General features: G+C 65.0%; 2 protein-coding genes across 6 annotated transcripts; both read left to right on the top strand.

The window, feature by feature from the left end:
* The first annotated feature begins 1,953 nt into the window (after positions 1-1,953).
* On the top strand, positions 1,954-4,394 carry ATP5F1D (ATP synthase F1 subunit delta). The gene is made up of 4 exons (XM_034998089.1): positions 1,954-2,169; positions 2,832-2,985; positions 3,513-3,601; positions 3,751-4,394. The coding sequence occupies exons 1-4, from the start codon at positions 2,029-2,031 to the stop codon at positions 3,871-3,873; spliced, it is 507 nt and encodes a 168-aa protein (XP_034853980.1). The 5' UTR covers positions 1,954-2,028; the 3' UTR covers positions 3,874-4,394.
* A 2,998-nt stretch (positions 4,395-7,392) lies between these two features.
* On the top strand, positions 7,393-16,799 carry MIDN (midnolin). Of its 5 annotated transcripts, none has more exons than XM_034998082.1 (9): positions 7,393-7,567; positions 8,777-9,410; positions 10,424-10,511; positions 10,695-10,757; positions 12,736-12,864; positions 12,953-13,267; positions 13,417-13,591; positions 13,840-14,100; positions 14,782-16,799. In XM_034998082.1, exons 2-9 carry the CDS (start codon positions 9,178-9,180, stop codon positions 15,057-15,059), a joined length of 1,542 nt encoding a protein of 513 aa, XP_034853973.1. In that variant the 5' UTR covers positions 7,393-7,567; positions 8,777-9,177; the 3' UTR covers positions 15,060-16,799. The 5 variants fall into 5 exon arrangements, with proteins under 5 accessions (XP_034853973.1, XP_034853975.1, XP_034853974.1 ...); XM_034998084.1 differs by having other exon boundaries at positions 7,395-7,567; positions 13,447-13,591; XM_034998083.1 differs by having other exon boundaries at positions 7,395-7,567; positions 13,444-13,591.

The raw sequence follows: 16,799 nt of genomic DNA, 5'->3' as shown, positions 1-16,799 counted from the left end.
GCCCAGCCCACCTGGCCCTATGCTCAACGCAATGTCATGCCTTTCCCCTCCAGTGAAAACTGACGCTACCACTTCAACCTCAGGGCCTTTGCACTTGTAGGTGCTGAGCCTCGCGGACTCTTTCCCCGCTCAGCTTCAAGATTCACTCCTGGCCTCCTTCATCTCTTCCCTAAATGGTCAGGTGTCAGTGCATCTCCTCTTGGCTACCTTTGGTAACAGCAATTCCCACCCCACACTTCAGTCCCCTGCCCCTTTCCGTGGACTTCGTGTCGCCTGTTCTTTGCTCCAATATGTTGTGTCCCTCTTCACCCCTTCCCTCACTACATACAGGGTGAGTTCCGTCCAAGGCAGGAGTTGGGTCCCCGGGAATGGCACAGGGCTGGCACACTGAAGACGGGACGTGCTTAAGTGCATAAATACCCAGGAAAGGCTGGCTCGAGCGAGTAGGAGCCGAATGTGCAAAGGACCTGAGGTACGAAACTATGTTTGTAGTTCAACGCGTTGTGTTGGAGGGAACAAGGAAAGCCGTCTTGTGGTTCCCATCAGGAGAATGACATGGTGCCTCTGGCTCTGTGTGAACCCAGCTGTTTGGAGGACAGGGGAGGAGGCTGGGCCATGCAAACCGGTGATAGTGGCCATAGTGGCCCCACTGAGTGGACAAGCCATGCCGACGGGGGTCCACTGGCCATCTCCAGGGTAACCCTAGGTTTGGGGCCTTTACCCATTGGCCACCCTGGAGTAGGAATGGGAGCGAAATTGTCCAGTGGATGGGTTCGAGAAGCCGACTGATTCGGTAGATTAGGCTTGCCTCCATGTGGGGTCCGGAGCTCTGGGAACGGTTGGGACTGCGCACAGGACTCACCCCTAGAAATGCGAATGGGGCTTCTCTCTGCACACGCACACCCTGGGCCAGGATGCCCCGACTCTCCCTCACAGCGCCGGCCCAGAGGGGGCGGGGGTCTGGGCACTAAGCCTGGGTCCTTCCTCCGTGTTGGCCGCAGGCGGCCCAGATACTGGAAAGCAGAGAGCTAGGGCGCAGGCAGCCCCTGGGGTTGGGGAGCCACCGGGGCAACATCGCGCCGCAACGCACCTGCCCAGACCCGGGCCCGAGTGACGCTACCTCCCCTGTGGCTTGCACCCCTCCGCCCTCAGCCGAGGCCCTCCCCGGTGTCGGCCCCACCCCGGCCCAACCCACACTCCGCGCTTTGCCGGAGACCAAGATGTGGGCCTGGGGGTCTGGCCCGGGGCGCCACCTGCGTGAGCGCGGGGGCGGAGTGGTGACGTCAACGCCGCGAGCGAGGCTGCGCGAGCCGAGACGACGTCAGCGGAGCCCCCGGCCGCCCGCGCACGCGTCCGTGCGTCAACGGCGCGCGGGGGTAGGGGCCGGGCGGGGCCGTGGCGAGTGCATCTCCGGTCGCGGAGTGCCCTCTGCCGGCGCCCTCGGGGATTGCAGCCGAGCCGCGCCCGCAGCGCCGGGCGCTTATCCGCGCTAGACCCTCCGCCTGGGATGTCCTTCCCGGCACGTCTGCATGTCTAACAGTCGCAGCCTACCCCATCCTGGCCCCCAACTCTGCTTTTCTTTTCTCTTTTAAGTACTTTTTAACTTCTAATATGCCATATGATTTGCGTATTCGTTACGTTGAATGTTTGGTAAACGTCCCCACTGCCCCAAACCAGAACCGGAATCTTGGTATTCCCCTTGATGGATCTTGCGCTTGGCATCCAATGAGCGCCTCCAAAACCTTGAATTCAAGTGACCCCTGCTCCGCGGAGGCTTCTGGTCCTCCCCATTGACACACATCCCATCTTCCCACTCGGCGGGCAGCTAGGACTGGAAGGAAACTACAACCCCCAGCATGCCGCGCGCGGGGCGCAATGCGTCGTTGCAATGTCTTGCGCGGCTCGCTGGGAGTCGTAGTTCGCGCGTGCGCCTTTGCCTGGACTCCTCTTCCCAGAAGTCCCCGGGCGTCGTCCTCCTCGTCCTCCAGGCTGCCCGCGTTCGGCCGGAGTCCGCTCGCGGCCGTCGCCATGCTACCCGTCGCAGCCCTCCGCCGCCCCGGCCTGCGTTCCCTCGTACGCCAGGCCCGCTCTTACGCCGAGGCCGCCGCTGCTCCGGCCCCGGCTGCGGGCCCGGGACAGATGTCCTTCACCTTCGCCTCACCCACGCAGGTTCGATGCCGGTCTGTCTCGGGACCCCGCCTTGGTCGACATCTCCAGCCCGGACCCGTGGTGGCCCGCAGTCGGAGACCCCAGCCTCAGGGTTGTCGATCCCCACTTGTTCCGCGCCCTGTGCCCCTCCCCTGTGTCGTCCGGAATCCGGGCTCCCCAGCCTCCGGGGCTCCGAGGCCCCCAACCCCATCTGGGATCCCTGACCCACGCCCCCTCCGTCTCGTTTGGTCCGGGTTGCGAGCCCCCCAGCCCCAGAGTCGCTGCCCCGCCCTCTTGACCCGCGCCCTACGCTCTTCCTTGGGGTCTGGAACCCGAGCCCTATAAAGTCTTCCGAGTTCCGTAACCTTTCTCTGGAATCCCAACGCCCAAGGACTGGGCCTCCCCGCCCCCCGCCCCGTCCCGCAGGTCCCGGAGCCGCGGGCACTTGTCCTGGGTCGGTGCGCCTTTTGCGCTCTTGCGGCGTTTCTGTGTGGACGGGCTCTGGGCTAGATGCCGGCACTGAGATGCTGCGGGGCACCGAAACTGAAGTCTCCGCCCCGGCGTGACCGCCTCCGTGTTCCGCATCAGTGCTCCCTCCCGCCTTTGACCGTTGCCCTGCAGGGGAGCCCGTCCCGAGCACTGGAAGACTGGCCTGCAGTGACGCATGCCCTGTGTTTTTCCAGGTGTTTTTCAACGGTGCCAACGTCCGGCAAGTGGATGTGCCCACGCAGACAGGAGCCTTTGGCATCCTTGCGGCCCACGTGCCCACCCTGCAGGTCCTGCGGCCAGGGCTGGTTGTTGTCCATGCTGAGGATGGCACCACCTCCAAATACTTCGGTGAGTCCAGTGGCATGGAGCTGGGTAGGGGCCTCATACTTCATTAGGCCGGTCTCAGTCTCAGATCATAGAGCTGATAAAAGAACAGTACGTAGGGCGAACGTGGCGTTAAGGAGTCTGTAAGGAGGCAGGGTGGGGGTGGGGGACAGGTGTCTGAGAGAGAAGTCAAATCCTGTGCGGGAGGAGCCGATTAAGAGAAGGTGTAGGATCCTGGACCCTAAGAAGTGCTTCTCCGGCACAACTCGGAGGGACAACTCGGAGGGACGGCCAGGATTCAAATCCAGCTCCCGGATCATCCCTGATCCTAGCTTAGCTGATGGACTGGTGGGTGAAGGAATAAGGTTCTATTCTCTGTGTCCAACCCCCAGTGGGTGCTCCTGGGCCCCCGGTGCATCTTCCATTCTCTCCAGCTGTCTGTTTCCCATGCTAGACTCTAGGGCCACCCTGTGGAGCCATTTCTCTGGTTTGGGGGTGATCATGTCACCTACGGCTGGGTGTGGAGGTCTTACGTCTTTTTCTTTCTGTAGTGAGCAGTGGTTCCGTCACCGTGAATGCTGATTCCTCAGTCCAGTTGCTGGCCGAAGAGGCCGTGACGCTGGACATGCTGGATGTGGGGGTGAGTGTCCCAGGAGAGACTGGTGTGCCTAGGAGGCTGGGTTGTCCTAAAGATCGTGGGCTTCGGGGAAGGGACCTTGAGTTTGGTGGAGGGGCAGGCACCAGGCTGGGGTCGCTGCTTGGCTCTCACCCACTGCCCACTTCTTGCAGGCAGCCAAGGTGAACTTGGAGAAGGCGCAGTCGGAGCTGTCAGGGGCGGCAGATGAGGCCTCCAGGGCTGAGATCCAAATCCGCATCGAGGCCAACGAGGCCCTGGTGAAAGCTCTTGAGTAGGCGGTGCGTGGCCCTTGCCAGCAGGGAAACCGAGGCCCAGAACTGGGCAGAGGATGTCCTGGGCAGGCTGAACCAGCTCGCGCGGGTCCAGTCTGACGGTGGGGGGTGGAGGGGTGGGGAGGAAGGTCAGCAAGCCGCCTAAAGGGGTTCGTTCTCCTGTGGAGGAAGCGATCTTGCCAGAGAAGGCCGCCAGGGGGCAGCACGGTTCTAGTTTTCTGCCAAGAGAGCTAACCCGTCAAACCCAGGAAACAGGCTCCTTGCCAGGGCTGGCAGGCCTGGTGGCTGGGGGTGAGCCCAGAGACCTGCTCTGCTTTTTGAGGGGGGGCTGTGTGTACCCCCCCACCGTGGGCTCTCTTCCCACCTTCCAGCCCCCTCCCTCCCAGCCTGATGTGCCACCCGCCATTCCTCTGACTCTGTAGACCCTGCCGTGGAGACTTTAGCTCCTAGTCACCTCTGTGGGACAGCCTGCCCCCCGGCTTGAGCCCCCCATTAAAAACCAGGGACCTGACTTGTGTATGCTGGTTTTGTGTCCTGCCTGGGACTCTGTCTTCAGGATCTTGCCTGGTCTTTGAGCTCTGCGTGCCCCTGCGGTGGGATAAGGCATTAAATGCCAGCCTCAGCCTCCAGGGTTTGGAAGCTGGGGCCCGAGGGGTCCTCGGGGGTTTAGTAAACTGGGGAGTAGGGGTGTGCAGGGGGCATAGCCCATGAAACCAGGGTAGGTGGGGGGCAGGCTGTTTGCCATCATCCCAAGAGGGTGGGGATTGGCACAAGTTGCTGGCCCCGCGGGGGCGTGGCTCCAGCTCCCGGGCCAGTCCTGGGCTGCTGGACAGCCTCCTGGGGCTCTGCCAGGTTTCAGGCTGTGCCGTCTGCCCTGTGGGCTCCCCGGCCCGCCCCAGCCACGCTGGGAAGAGGCGGGTCCTGCCTGCTCCCACAGAGGCCCAGCCCTCTGCTCACCCGGCCTGTGGGTGGCCCTGGCTGGCCGTGCGCCTCATCCCCGGTGGTGTTGGCACCTCTGTGCCATCCAGGCCCCTGGGCTGGCCCCAGATGGGGTGGGGCAGCTGGGCGGGGGCAGCTTCTGTGCTGCTCCATTTCTTCCCTTTTGCAAGCACAGGGTTGGCCCAGAAGCTTGCTGCAGGTGGCCAGCAGGAGACTCTGAGGGAAGGGGTCTCCTCACCTCCCTTACATAGCCCTGGGCTTGAGCAGGGTGGCAGGGGATTCCAGGGGGGTGAGTGTGCGGGAGAGTCTGGGCCTTCCCATGTGTCACTGGCAGCCTGGAGGTGACAGGGAGGCCCTCCCTGGGCACGTTGTCAGCACAGATGGGCTGTGTATTCGTGTGTCACGGTCCCATGCGAGTGACTGTCCCATGGCTTCACTGACGCTCAGTGTGGCAGGAGCCATGCTTGTGGGGCCTCCAGACCAGCTCACAGCTATGCAGGCTTTCTCTCTGGGTCCCCCACTCAGGCTGGTAGGCCCAAGGAGCTGGCCCCCACTTTCCCAGGAAGCCCCAGGCCAGAGAACGCTGACAGCCATGGGCTCACAGGTGCAGGCCCACTCCTCCCTGTTGTGTGTTTTGAAGCCTAGGTCCTAGAGTTCCTGGTCAGGCCTTGGACCAAGGACAGGGTAGGGGGTTCGAGTGGTGGTTGAGGGAACGCGGCGGCACGACCACGACAGTTACACTCTCAGCGAAGCCGCTGGACCGGCACCACCCACACCAGCAGTCCCTCTAGCCGTACCCCTGTTCCCAGAGAGATCTCAGCCTCTGGCTGGGGGTGCAGCTCTGGACATAGGTAAGATTTCTCAGCACAAAGAGGCCTCCTGGGGGAGGTGTGAGCCTTGGAGCCTTAGGGATGCCCACGCCTGATGTGGGCCTGCAGGAACAGCGTGTGTTGGCCGAGGCCTTGTCCCGGGGTGGAGGCATCTGGGGTAGAGTGGGTCATACGACCAGCAACCGGAGGTCACAACCCTTTCTTTGAAGGCAGGCTCACATAAAGGTTTGATCCTCTTTGAGGAAGGAGGTCCCCTTGGACTGCGTGTGTTCTCACACCCAGGGACTGACTAGAGCACGGAATAAACACGTAAAAAAGGAGGAAGTGGATTGACTTAGTGTGTTTTTTAAGTTGGACCTGTAGAGCCAGGCTGGGGCTGTGGTCCTTTCCTGAGAGCAATGTCCCACCCCTAGATGTGCATGAACCGTCGGGGCCCCTGTTCTGGGAGGACCCGCTACTCTGCTGGTAACCTGAAGGGCGAGGTCTCAGACCCACCTGCGATCACACAGCCCTGGCTACCCTGGCTACAGATCCTTGACCCAGCACCACCTGCTCCATCTGGAGCCCCTCCAACATCAAGATGCTCCGGCTTCAGAGCGCACAGCTCCCTCTGCCACCCCCATGTTCCTCTGGCAGCAGGGCCCTCCAAGGCCCTCAGCGGTGGCCCCACAACCTAATCTCCAGGCTCCAGCACTCCCTCAAGCCTGAGCTTTGCACGGCTGCCTCACTTTCTGGATCACGGTCCTCTGTCCCGCCAAATCCATCCCTCAATCCCAGCCCCCAGCGACCCCCTCCCAAAGGTTTCCTGACCCTGTGGGGCTGGGAGCCTCTGGGTGTGGGTATGACGGTGAGTGTGGGAGGGGGCGGGTCAGAGGCTGCAGGAGCAGGGTGGGAGCAGGATGGGGACCTGGAAAGGAACACAGCCCTGGGAGGGGTGCCCACCACTAGGGTGGAGGTGGAGGTGGTCAGGCCAGATAAAGTGAGAAACCAGATAAATGGACAAGGGGCAGGCGAGTAGGTCCTGGGGTCCCCTCCTTTGGGCAGAGGGAGCAGGAGGACTGAGAGGGCCCCACACCAATCAGGGTCATCCTCAAAAAGTTCCCAACCCAGAGCAACGTGCTGGGAGAAACAGGACCTGCCACATTTTCACCTGGTGCTGTGTGGTGCCAGTTACCTGGTCTGTGAAATGGGTAGGGTGATCTGCCCATCCCCAAGCCCCCCACTCGGGGCCCCAGAGTGAGCCGTGCTGGATTCTATCCCTCTGCAGCCATGGAGAGCCGCAGAAACAGGCTCCAAAAGGTCACAGCGTGGCGGGTGGTGGCTGGCTGCACCAGGCTGGCCTGGCGCAGGTTAATCGCTCCATAAATGTCTTCTGAGGTCACCGTTAAGGGATGCAGGAGGCCAGGCTGCCGGGGCAGCTGGCTGGGGCACCCCCCCAACAGGCAGGTGACTCCAGCCTGTTTTCCTGGACTGTGGCCGCTGACTCAGGCACCCCCCTCCCTTGCACACCCCCACGCGGGCGCCCCCAGGCGGAAGCACCGGACTCTAGAGCGGCAGGGAGGGGGGTGGGGCGGGAGCCAACCTGTGCACCCGAAACCCCGTCCTGGGGATCCGGCCCATCAGCGAAGCCGTTTGTGACCCTGGGTTCAGCAGCGACCCCCAATATACGAGGCGAGGCTTAAGGGGTGGGTGGCCCAGATCCCAAGGCGCCCCAGGGCCCTGGCCTGCAGGCAGGGGCGGGGGCCCGCCTGCGTCACCGGCCGCCCGGCCCTCCGCCCCCTGCCCGCCCAAACTCCACCCCGAGGGAAGGCGGTGCGGATAAAGGCTTGGGGGCCGCCCGCTCGGCCCCAGACCTGCCCCGCCACTGCGCGCTGTCCCCGGACGTGGGTACACTCAGGACTGTTGAGACCTCGAACTGGCCGCGTCTGGTGAGTGCGGGTGGGATCTCGCCGGACGAGTAGGAGGGTCCCCACTCTAGGCTCTTACGGGTGCCCCACTTTTCTTTGTTTTGGGGGCAGGCAGGGTTCGGGGTGTCTCCAGCCCTGGCAAGCCCCTCGGGTCGTGGGATGGGAGGGGCTCGGCGTAAGCAGCACCGCCCCGTCAAGACCTCAGCCCCCGCCCCGCCTCCCGGGCACTCTTCCTACCCCGCGAGTGACCTTGAGCAAGTTGCTGTTCAGCCTCAGTTTCTCCAGTTGTGCGGCCCCAGCCTCCCGCCTTGGAGGCTTCAGACCCCTAATGGAGGTTCCCACCTCGCCAGCGGTCCCGTAGGCCTCTCCCCGGCCCCGGGGCAGCTTCTTCGCCCCCTCCCCAGGACTTAAGGCAGCGCTCCCGGGCAGGGCCGGCAGGGGGCGCGCCGGCGCTGCTGACTCACCGCAGCCCCAAGCGGCGCGCGCGGGCGCAGCCGGGGACGCCGCGTCACGTCACGGCTCGGGCGGGCGAGACTCGGGAAGCGGGCCCGGCCCGCGGGACAGGGGTGGGACACGAGGTGGTACCGGCGCGGGAGGGGTCCTCCCGGCACCGGCCCACGTCACCGGGGTGCAGGCCCCGCCCGCAGCCCTACTCCTCGTCGGACCTCACGCCCCACGGGTCGGGGACGCCCGCCGGCCGAACCTCCTGAGAGCCGCCCGGCCACGAAGCGCGAGGATCGCCTCCCGCTTCCGCTCGCGGAGGCTTCCCGGACAGACGCGGGGGGGAGGTCCCCCGGCTTCCTGCCCCTCCCGGTGCTGGGACAGTGCCCGCCCCCACGCCGCGCCCCCCGGGAGCGGGACCCCGCGCCGCCCCCTCCCCACCCCGATCCCTCTCGGGCCGCCTGCCCTTTGTTGCGGACCGTATGAATGGCCCCCGGCGCGGGCGGGTGGAGCGCGGGGGCGGGCCAGAGCGGCGCCAGCCCCGCCCCCGCCGAGCTCCCCTTGGCCGCTGGGCCGGGGGCGGGGCGAGGGGCGGGCCCGCGCGGCCACGTGGGGCAACGCCGCGGCGCTTCCCATTGGCCCGCCCGCGCGGCTGACTGAGCGTTGGGCGCGCGGCGATTGGCCGACGCAGGGCCGGCGGAGTAAGTAGTGAATGGGAGGGGGCGGCAGCCCCGCCCCTTGGAACGTTGATACATTATAACTTTTTTTTCTTGTTACTTTCACCCCCAGATCTTTCAAGCGGCGGCGGCGGCGGCGGGGACGGCTGTTGCTAAGGGAGGGGACGCGCGGGGAAGCGCGGCCCGAGCGGCGGACGGTACCGAGCGCCACTGCCTAAGCGGCGCCCCTTCCTCCGGACCCTCCCCCACGCCCAGCGTCCTTGAAAGGAGCCGCGAGTGCAGTCCCCACCCCCGGAAGGCGCCCCGACGAGCCAACGCGACCCCGAAGCGCCGCTCGGATTTTTGATTCTTGATTCACCTTCGGCTCCTGGGACTTTCTCGAAGGGGACGTGCGCTTCCCCTAGGAACCCCGAGGACCCCCGGCTCGGGGAGCCCCCCCCCCCCGCACTGCCCGGAGGCGCGGCGAGGATTGGCGGCGCCCCGCGGACCCCAGCTCTCCAGCGCCGGCCGGGGATGGAGTCGCAGCCCGGCGGCGCCCGGAGCTGCCGGCGCGGGGCCCCCGGCGGCGCCTGCGAGCTAGGCCCGGCGGCCGAGGCGGCGCCCATGAGTCTGGCCATCCACAGCACGACGGGCACCCGCTATGAGCTGTCGGTGCCCCCGGACGAAACGGTGGAGGGGCTGCGCAAGCGGCTGTCCCAGAGGCTCAAAGTGCCCAAGGAGCGCCTGGCGCTGCTCCACAAAGACACGTAGGTACCGCGCGCCGCCCCCGGACCCGCCACCCCCTCGGGCCCAGGCCCCCGGGCGGGAACAAAGAGCGCGCCGCACGGGGAAGGAAGGGGGCGGCCAGACGGGGGGCGGGGGCGCGCCGCGCGCTCTCGGGCGCCCTCTGCTCGGCCTTGCCTGCCTCGGCCCCTTCCCCCGCCCGGGGTCGCCGCACAAAGGCGGCTGCGAGGGCCGCCCCCTCCCCTCCTGGGAAGGCAGGAGTCCCGGGTCAGTGTGGGGGTCCCAGCAGCGGGGGTGGGGGGCGCGGCCGCCTCCTTCTCTGTCTTATTTCCCGGTGGCTTCCGCATTTGCTCGGTGCCCTCTTCTACGTCTGGCTGTTTTCTTCCCCTACTTGCGTCTTTCTACCCCCCTTTGTTCTAACCACCGAGCACTCCCGCAGTCTCCCCCTCCCCCCTGGTATTTAAATCACCTCCAGGCCGGGGAGCACTCCCCCCGCGGGCCTCCAGGGACACACAGTGTCCATCCCCAGCGGAGGGGCCCCCGTGGGGGAGGGGCGGTTGGGGGAGGGTCTCCTTTGTCTGAGCCGCGGCGGCCTGCGCCAGGGAGGGAGGGAGGAGGGGGAGCCTGGCCCCGCAAAAGACCCTAAAGGCTAAGCCCTGTGGCTCCCACAAAGAGGAGCGCCGGGCCGGAGTTGGTGAATTACTGGCAGGGGCTGGCCCTGGGGTGAGGGAAGGGTGGCAGAGGACGGCAAGGGTGCACTGGCGCCCGGGTGATGAAAAAGTGCTTTGTTGAGGTGCAGAGGTGGTGCCCCAGTGCAGAGTTGGGGCTTCTGGGAAGGAGGTTTGAGCCACTTGCATGGGGGCCCTCAGGGCCAGATGTTTGACACTCCCCGCCCCCCCCCCACCGCCTCTCTGGTCTGAAGGGCAGGAAGGGAGAGGGGTGGGTAGGGCTCCCATATCTCCCCCAGGAACACAGCCCTCCCCCCCGGGTCGCTGCCTTGTCTCCTTGGCCTCACCCTCTTCCTTCCTCCCCCCAGCCGGCTCAGTTCGGGGAAGCTGCAGGAGTTCGGCGTGGGGGATGGCAGCAAGCTGACGCTGGTGCCCACCGTGGAGGCGGGCCTCATGGTAAATGGCTGGGGCAGAGTGCCCCAGAGGCTCTGGCACAGACGGGCAGCCCCTTCCCCTGAGAACTTGGTTCCCAGCACACACCCTGCCAGGGCAGCCCCCGTCGGCAAGCAGCTCCCCTGTCTTGGCGCCTGGGCCCTTGGACCAGAGCGCACGCTCAGAGCGGCTTCTCCTCTGTTTCAGTCCCAGGCTTCAAGGCCAGAGCAGTCTGTGATGCAGGCCCTGGAGAGCCTGACCGAGACGCAGGTAAGACCCGCGCCGGTCCCTCCCAGACCAGGGGGAGGGCCTGGGGGGGTGGTGTTTGTGCTCCCAGGAGACCCACGGGGAGGGAGGGTACGCGCCGCCCAGCCTTCCTGCCAGTTTGGCCTGGTCACCCAGCTTCCTCTTCCTCCTCCCCCCTCGCACTCACCACCTGACCTTGAGGGCCTTCTCTCCCACGGTGGCTGCCTTGGGGGAGGGGGCTGGGCTTTCACAAGCCTGCCTGAGGGGGTGACCTTGGCCCACGCTCCCACACCGCTCCCACACCGCTCCCACACCGGGGCCTGGGTCCCTAGTCCCCCCAGCCACCCCGCTTTCCCCGGGGCAACCTTTTTTTTTTTTTATTTTTCCCCAAATTTTCGGGGGGGGGGTGGGGGGGGCTGGAGGGGCCAGCCTGGGTGACACTCCTTCCGCCTTCTTTGACCCCATTGTAAGGGGTGGGGAGTCACCCCTCCTCCTTCTCCCTTTGGCCTTTGTTCTCTGCCCCAAAAGGGGGAGGGGGCACCCAGCTCCAGGGCCATAGCCTAGACAGGATGTTAGGAAAATATTTAGCAACTGGCCAGGAGCTGAGGAGGAAGGCAGGGACTGGCCCACAGCCGGGTTCCCGGTTTTGTTGCAGCCTTTTTTTTTTTTTTTTTTTTTTTACCTCCTCCTTTCCTCATTTTTCTGGCGGCGGGGCCCTCCTCCCAGGAGGGTGACACAGGCCTCAGCTATCCGCCCGCTGCCAGGGTGGGGGAAGCAGGCTGCTGCCCGCCCCGGCTAGGGGGTGGGCTGGGCTGGGCTGGCCGCAGGAAACCTGCTCAGCGGCTTCCCTTCCTCCTGCCCTGAGGCCCTCGCCCCCTCCCCGACATGTAGCATCCTGTCCTCACCAGCTAGCTAGCAAGGAGGAAGAGGGGCACTGGCGCTGGGTGGTCTGCCATCAGGAGGGCCGGTGGGCTGAAGGCAGAGCTGGGGTCCCGGGAGCTGGCTGGGGGCCACACTGGATTTCCTGGTGAAGATGTGAACTGAGCTCTCTGCTCATGGGGGGCCTGCGGTTGGCGGGGGGGCCAGGGGTGTCTTTGGTTCACATCCGCCCCAGGGTGCCTGCGTCAGGAGGGGGGGGGCACTGGGCGGAGTGACTGGGCTCCCAGGGCTGTTTCCCCGCCTGGCACCGAGTCATGCCCTCCTATTCGCCCTCCCCAGGGAGGAAGTTGCAGGGTGGAGGGGTGGGGGGGACTCCCCAGTTGCTCTTGGGAAGCCAACCCAGGCCCTTCCTGCAAGGGGAGTCTCTGGGGTTGGGGGGGGGGTGCCATGTAGTTCAGGCTTCAGGGTGGGGGCTGCACACTGCCCGCCTCCCTCGCCTCCTCCCCACGGCCCCCAAGCAGAGAAGGTTACGCCAGTCGCTGCCAGCGGAGGGCTGGGAGGCGGTGGTTCTGAGTCATCCCGGCCTATGTCACTTCTCAGAAACCTCCCCCCCCCACCACCACCATCCTGGCCCCTGGGGAAAGCTCAGCACTGGCTAGGCTCCAGAGGAGGAGCCCAGCGCAGACTGAGCTCAGATGCGCCCCCCACCACCACCACCCACCAGATTTGGGGGTTTGCGTTCAGGCTACGTGGAGGTCTCACAGGACCCAGGCCTCAGAGAACCATCAGGGCCCCCTCCTGCAGCAGCGAAGCCTCCCCCTCAGTCTCAGCCCCACCCAGGACAGATAAATATTTATCTTGAGAAAGCAAAGGTTAGGAAGAAGAATTTGTCCAGGAATTCCCGCCCACTTGCTGCCTGGGTGGCTTAACTGGGAGGGGGTCTGAGATTGGCTCCCCTCCCATATTCACAGGCAGAGCATTGGGGGCTGGGAGGGTGGGGTTATCCGAGGGCAGTGACTGCTGACTGGGCTTTGCCCCCTCTGGCCTCAGTTTCCCCTTGAAAGAACCAAGCTGGCCAGGGAGGGCCAGGCCCCCCCATCTGACCCGCCTCTGTCCCCCACAGCCCCCAGTGGCGCCCGGGCCGGGCCGGGCTGGCGGAGGCGTCTTCCGGAAATACCGATTCATTTTATTTAAGCATCCGTGGCACCGACAGGGACCCCAGAGCCCAGAGAGGGGCGGCGAGAGGCCCCAGGTCACACAGCGCGGGGGGCCGGGGCTGGGCCGGGCTGGGGGCGCGCAGCAGGCTGGGGCCCTGGCGCTGACGGGGCCCCTCTCTACAGGTCAGTGACTTCTTGTCCGGCCGCTCGCCGCTGACCCTGGCGCTGCGCGTGGGTGACCACATGATGTTCGTCCAGCTGCAGCTTGCCGCCCAGCACGCCCCACTGCAGCACCGTCACGTGCTGGCCGCCGCCGCCGCCGCGGCCGCTGCGGCCCGGGGCGACCCCAGCATGACCGCCCCCGTGTCCTCGCCCTGCCGGCCCGTGTCCAGTGCTGCCCGAGTCCCCCCGATGGCCAGCAGCCCTGCCCCTGCGTCCCCCTCACCTGTCACCGCCGGCTCTTTCCGATCCCACTCAGCCTCTCCCGCCTGCTCTGAGGTGAGTCTGGGGAGGGCTCGTTCTTGGGGCCGGGAAGGCAGGCTGTCCCCGGAACTGCGGAGGGGAGGGCTCAGAGTCCCAGACGTGTGCTTTGGACCAAAGGCCACCGCCAGACTCTGGACTCCAGGGACTCTCCTTGCGCCCCACAGCTCACATGCCTCCCTCTCTCCGACCAGCAGATGGACTGTTCGCCCCCTGCCAGCGCTGGTAGCAGCCCCACCCCCACCCCCGCGGGGAGCCCTACCTCCCGCTCCCGCAAACCCGGCGCCGTCATCGAGAGCTTCGTGAACCACGCCCCGGGGGTCTTCTCAGGGACCTTCTCTGGTAGGTGTTACGGGACCCCTGCGCCCCCCTCCCACTCCCCCCAGAGATGGCCGGCCGGGGGTGGGGTACCTTCTCACCCATCCCCCCACCCACCCCGGGGTCTCCTGGCACGTGCACAACCACGCAGGAGGCTGTGGGCCCCCGTGTGCCTCGCTCCCGCCCCGGCGTCCCACCTGCCTACGAGTGCGCTCCGGAGGCCACGTGTCGGTCACGCGAGCGCTCAGCAGTGACTCCCCTGTCTCCTGCAGGCACACTGCACCCCAACTGCCAGGACAGCAGCGGGCGGCCGCGGCGTGACATTGGCACCATCCTGCAGATCCTCAATGACCTTCTGAGCGCCACGCGGCACTACCAGGGCATGCCCCCGTCCCTGACGCAGCTGCGCTGCCATGCCCAGTGCGCACCCACGTCTCCCGCCCCGGACCTCACCCCCAAAACTACCTCCTGTGAGAAGCTGGCGGCCGCAGCCCCGGCCTCCCTGAGCCAGGCCCGCATGTGCAAGCCGCTGGGTGAGTGTCCAGCCGCCCCACCCGTCCCTGGGCTGTTCAAGGCCCCTCTGTGCGCTGCTCAGAGCAGCTGACCCAGGGGGGCTGGGGGGGCCGGCAGCTGCTTCTCGCCCTGCTCTGCACTGGAGCCGAGAGAAGGGAGCATGTGTGTTGGGGGCACAAAGTGTCCTTGTCCTCTCCTGAGGGGGGTACTTCCTTCTTGCCGCCCCCCCACCCCCCGGCACCTTGTCCAGATGGCAGGTGGAGCCTCTGTGAATGGCCGCGTCTGATGCCGGAGGGGGCCAGAGCTGCTTCGGGTAGCCTGAGTCCCCCAGAGACCAGGTTTCCCCCAGTAAATCCCGAATCCGCCGAACAGTGTCCCTGTTGCGTCTGGCGGGCCCGCAGCCCAGGTCGTGAACGGGAAACCAAGGCACCGGCCCCAGGGCCTGTGCAGCACCTGATAGGCGTGCTGGCGGCGTGCTCGGCACCCGTCCCGGACCCGGCCTAGCCTGCGCAGAGACGGGCTGGAGACCCCTCGAGTCCCAGGAGCTTCACGGCGCCCCGGGCTCCGCCACGGACCCGACGGACTCTGTAGCGAGGCTCCCTCTCTCCGCGCCCAGGAAGGCTGGGTTGTGCCTCGCGCCTGGGGGGTGTCTGGCCTCCGCCCCGAGGGGCTCAGGGGTCACAGTCACTGCCTCCTTTCAGGGGACCGGCTGCGGCAGACGGAAAACCGGGCCACGCGCTGCAAGGTGGAGCGCCTGCAGCTGCTACTCCAGCAGAAGCGGCTCCGCAGGAAGGCCCGGCGCGACGCCCGCGGCCCCTACCACTGGCCGCCAAGCCGCAAGGCCGGCCGCAGCGACACCACCGGCGGCGGGGGAGGTGGCGGTCCCAGCGAGGCCTCCGGCTTGGGCCTCGACTTCGAGGACTCCGTTTGGAAGCCGGAAGTCAATCCCGACATTAAGTCAGAGTTCGTGGTGGCCTAGGAGCCGCGTCCCTCGCCGACCACCCTGGGCCGGGAGTCCCCCGGCATGGCCTGCACGCGGGAGGGCAGGCGGTCAGGGCAGCGGGGGGCCCCTCCCTCCCCGCCAGCTTCTTTCTGTTTTTTTTTTTTTTTTTTTTTTCGTTTTGTTGGTTTTTTGTTTGTTTTTTTTTTAATTTCCATTCTTACCATGGTTTTCCGAACTCTCCATGGACTCGGTTCCTGCCTCCTTGGTTCAGCTCACACCTCCCCGCCTCTTCCTCCCGTCGCCGGCTCCCATCCTCGGCCTGAGCTGGGTCCTTCCCCGCCCACTTCCCAAGCTCCAGATATGTAGCAGTCACTCCAGATGGTTGAGAGTGGGACGAGACGAGGAAGCCGCCCCCACCCCTTCAGGTTTAAGTCAAAAACGTAGATGCCTCATGATGCACTTTACAGACGGGCAGGGCCTAGGAGGGAAGCCCCGCTGCGGCTGCGCCCCAGCCTCCAGGGCGGCCGGCCGGCCCCACGGCGACTGAAGACCGGAGACCGCCTGTGCCACCCACACGGCCGGGTCTCCTCCACATCTGTGCTTTTTTCTCTTGGTCTCTTTTTCCAGGGGAAAAAAAAAGGCGCTTCAGTAGGCTGACCCCAGCCTGCCTCAGGGTTCAGGTGGGGGTGTGGGGCCCTCTCCCGAGTAGGAAAGAGAGGGAGGGGGACAGACAGCCGCCAGCCTTCGTGTCCACGCACTGTGCCATTTCCTCCTGCCCCACCCCCTTTTTGTTCTGAGCTTGGGGTATTTATAGACTATTAATTTTCTGAGCCAATAGTGGTTGGGAGTCTCTTGAAAACTCGGGAGAGAAATGGTTGGGGGGACAGGGGAAATAACCCCCAGCGCTCCTTCCTGGCCCGACCTGAGGGATCTGGGCCTGTGGGCTGTGTCTGGAGGCCCTCTGGCAGCCAGGAGGGGAGGGGGTGCTGAGCTGTGAAGCCCCCGGTAGGGGTGACGCTGTGTAGCATTAACCCCCTTGGGGGGGGTTCGCTGCTGGTCTAAATTGGACCCTCCCCACAGTGCCCTTATCCCCAGATTCCCCTGGGGCAGAGGGACAAGCCCTCTACTGGGGCCATTTCAATGGGGGTGGAGTTTTTTTTTCATTCACTTATTTTTTACTGATAATGGAGATGATCGGGCCCTGCCCCCTGCCCCCAGTCTTGTCCTTGCCCCACCTTTCTGTCCTCCAGACACCCCCACCCCCTGCCTGTTCCTTCATCCTATCGTAGGTGAACACCGCCCCCCCTTATGTGTTTAAAGTTAATGGTTTCAGATGTGAACATCATGTGTTAATTGTAGCTCTGTAAAATTTTTGTGGGGGGGTGGGTGGGGAGGGGTCAGAGGGTAGGGGTCAAGGATTTGTTTTTTTGTTTTCATTTTCCAAAAAAAAAAAAAAAGGAGAAAAAAGGAGTGGGTTTGTTTTTGAAGAACTGTCTTGGATACCTATTTAAATGTGTTCTGTTTTGGTTTTTTTTAAACGATTTTTAAATAACACCTGTGCCTCCGCGGGTCTGAGGGTGGAGGCCCCAGGCAGGAACCAGCCCGCCCCCCTCTGCCCTCACCAGGGCTCCCCAAGAAAGCATTACCCACCCTCAGGGTTCGGGCTGTGGGGTGTCCCAGCACCTTGCGTTGAGTTTCCTGTATGAAAACAAAATTGGGAAAGATAAACCTATACAAACACCGTGATTTCAAGTAATAAACAGAAAATGAAACGAG

Source organism: Mirounga leonina, unplaced genomic scaffold (assembly GCF_011800145.1).
Source record: "Mirounga leonina isolate KUSES-001 unplaced genomic scaffold, KU_Mleo_1.0 Mir_94, whole genome shotgun sequence".
In the NCBI taxonomy this organism is placed as follows: Eukaryota; Metazoa; Chordata; class Mammalia; order Carnivora; family Phocidae; genus Mirounga; species Mirounga leonina.
The sequence above is the reverse complement of the archived record's forward strand: the minus strand, read 5'-3'. Positions and strand labels throughout refer to the sequence as shown.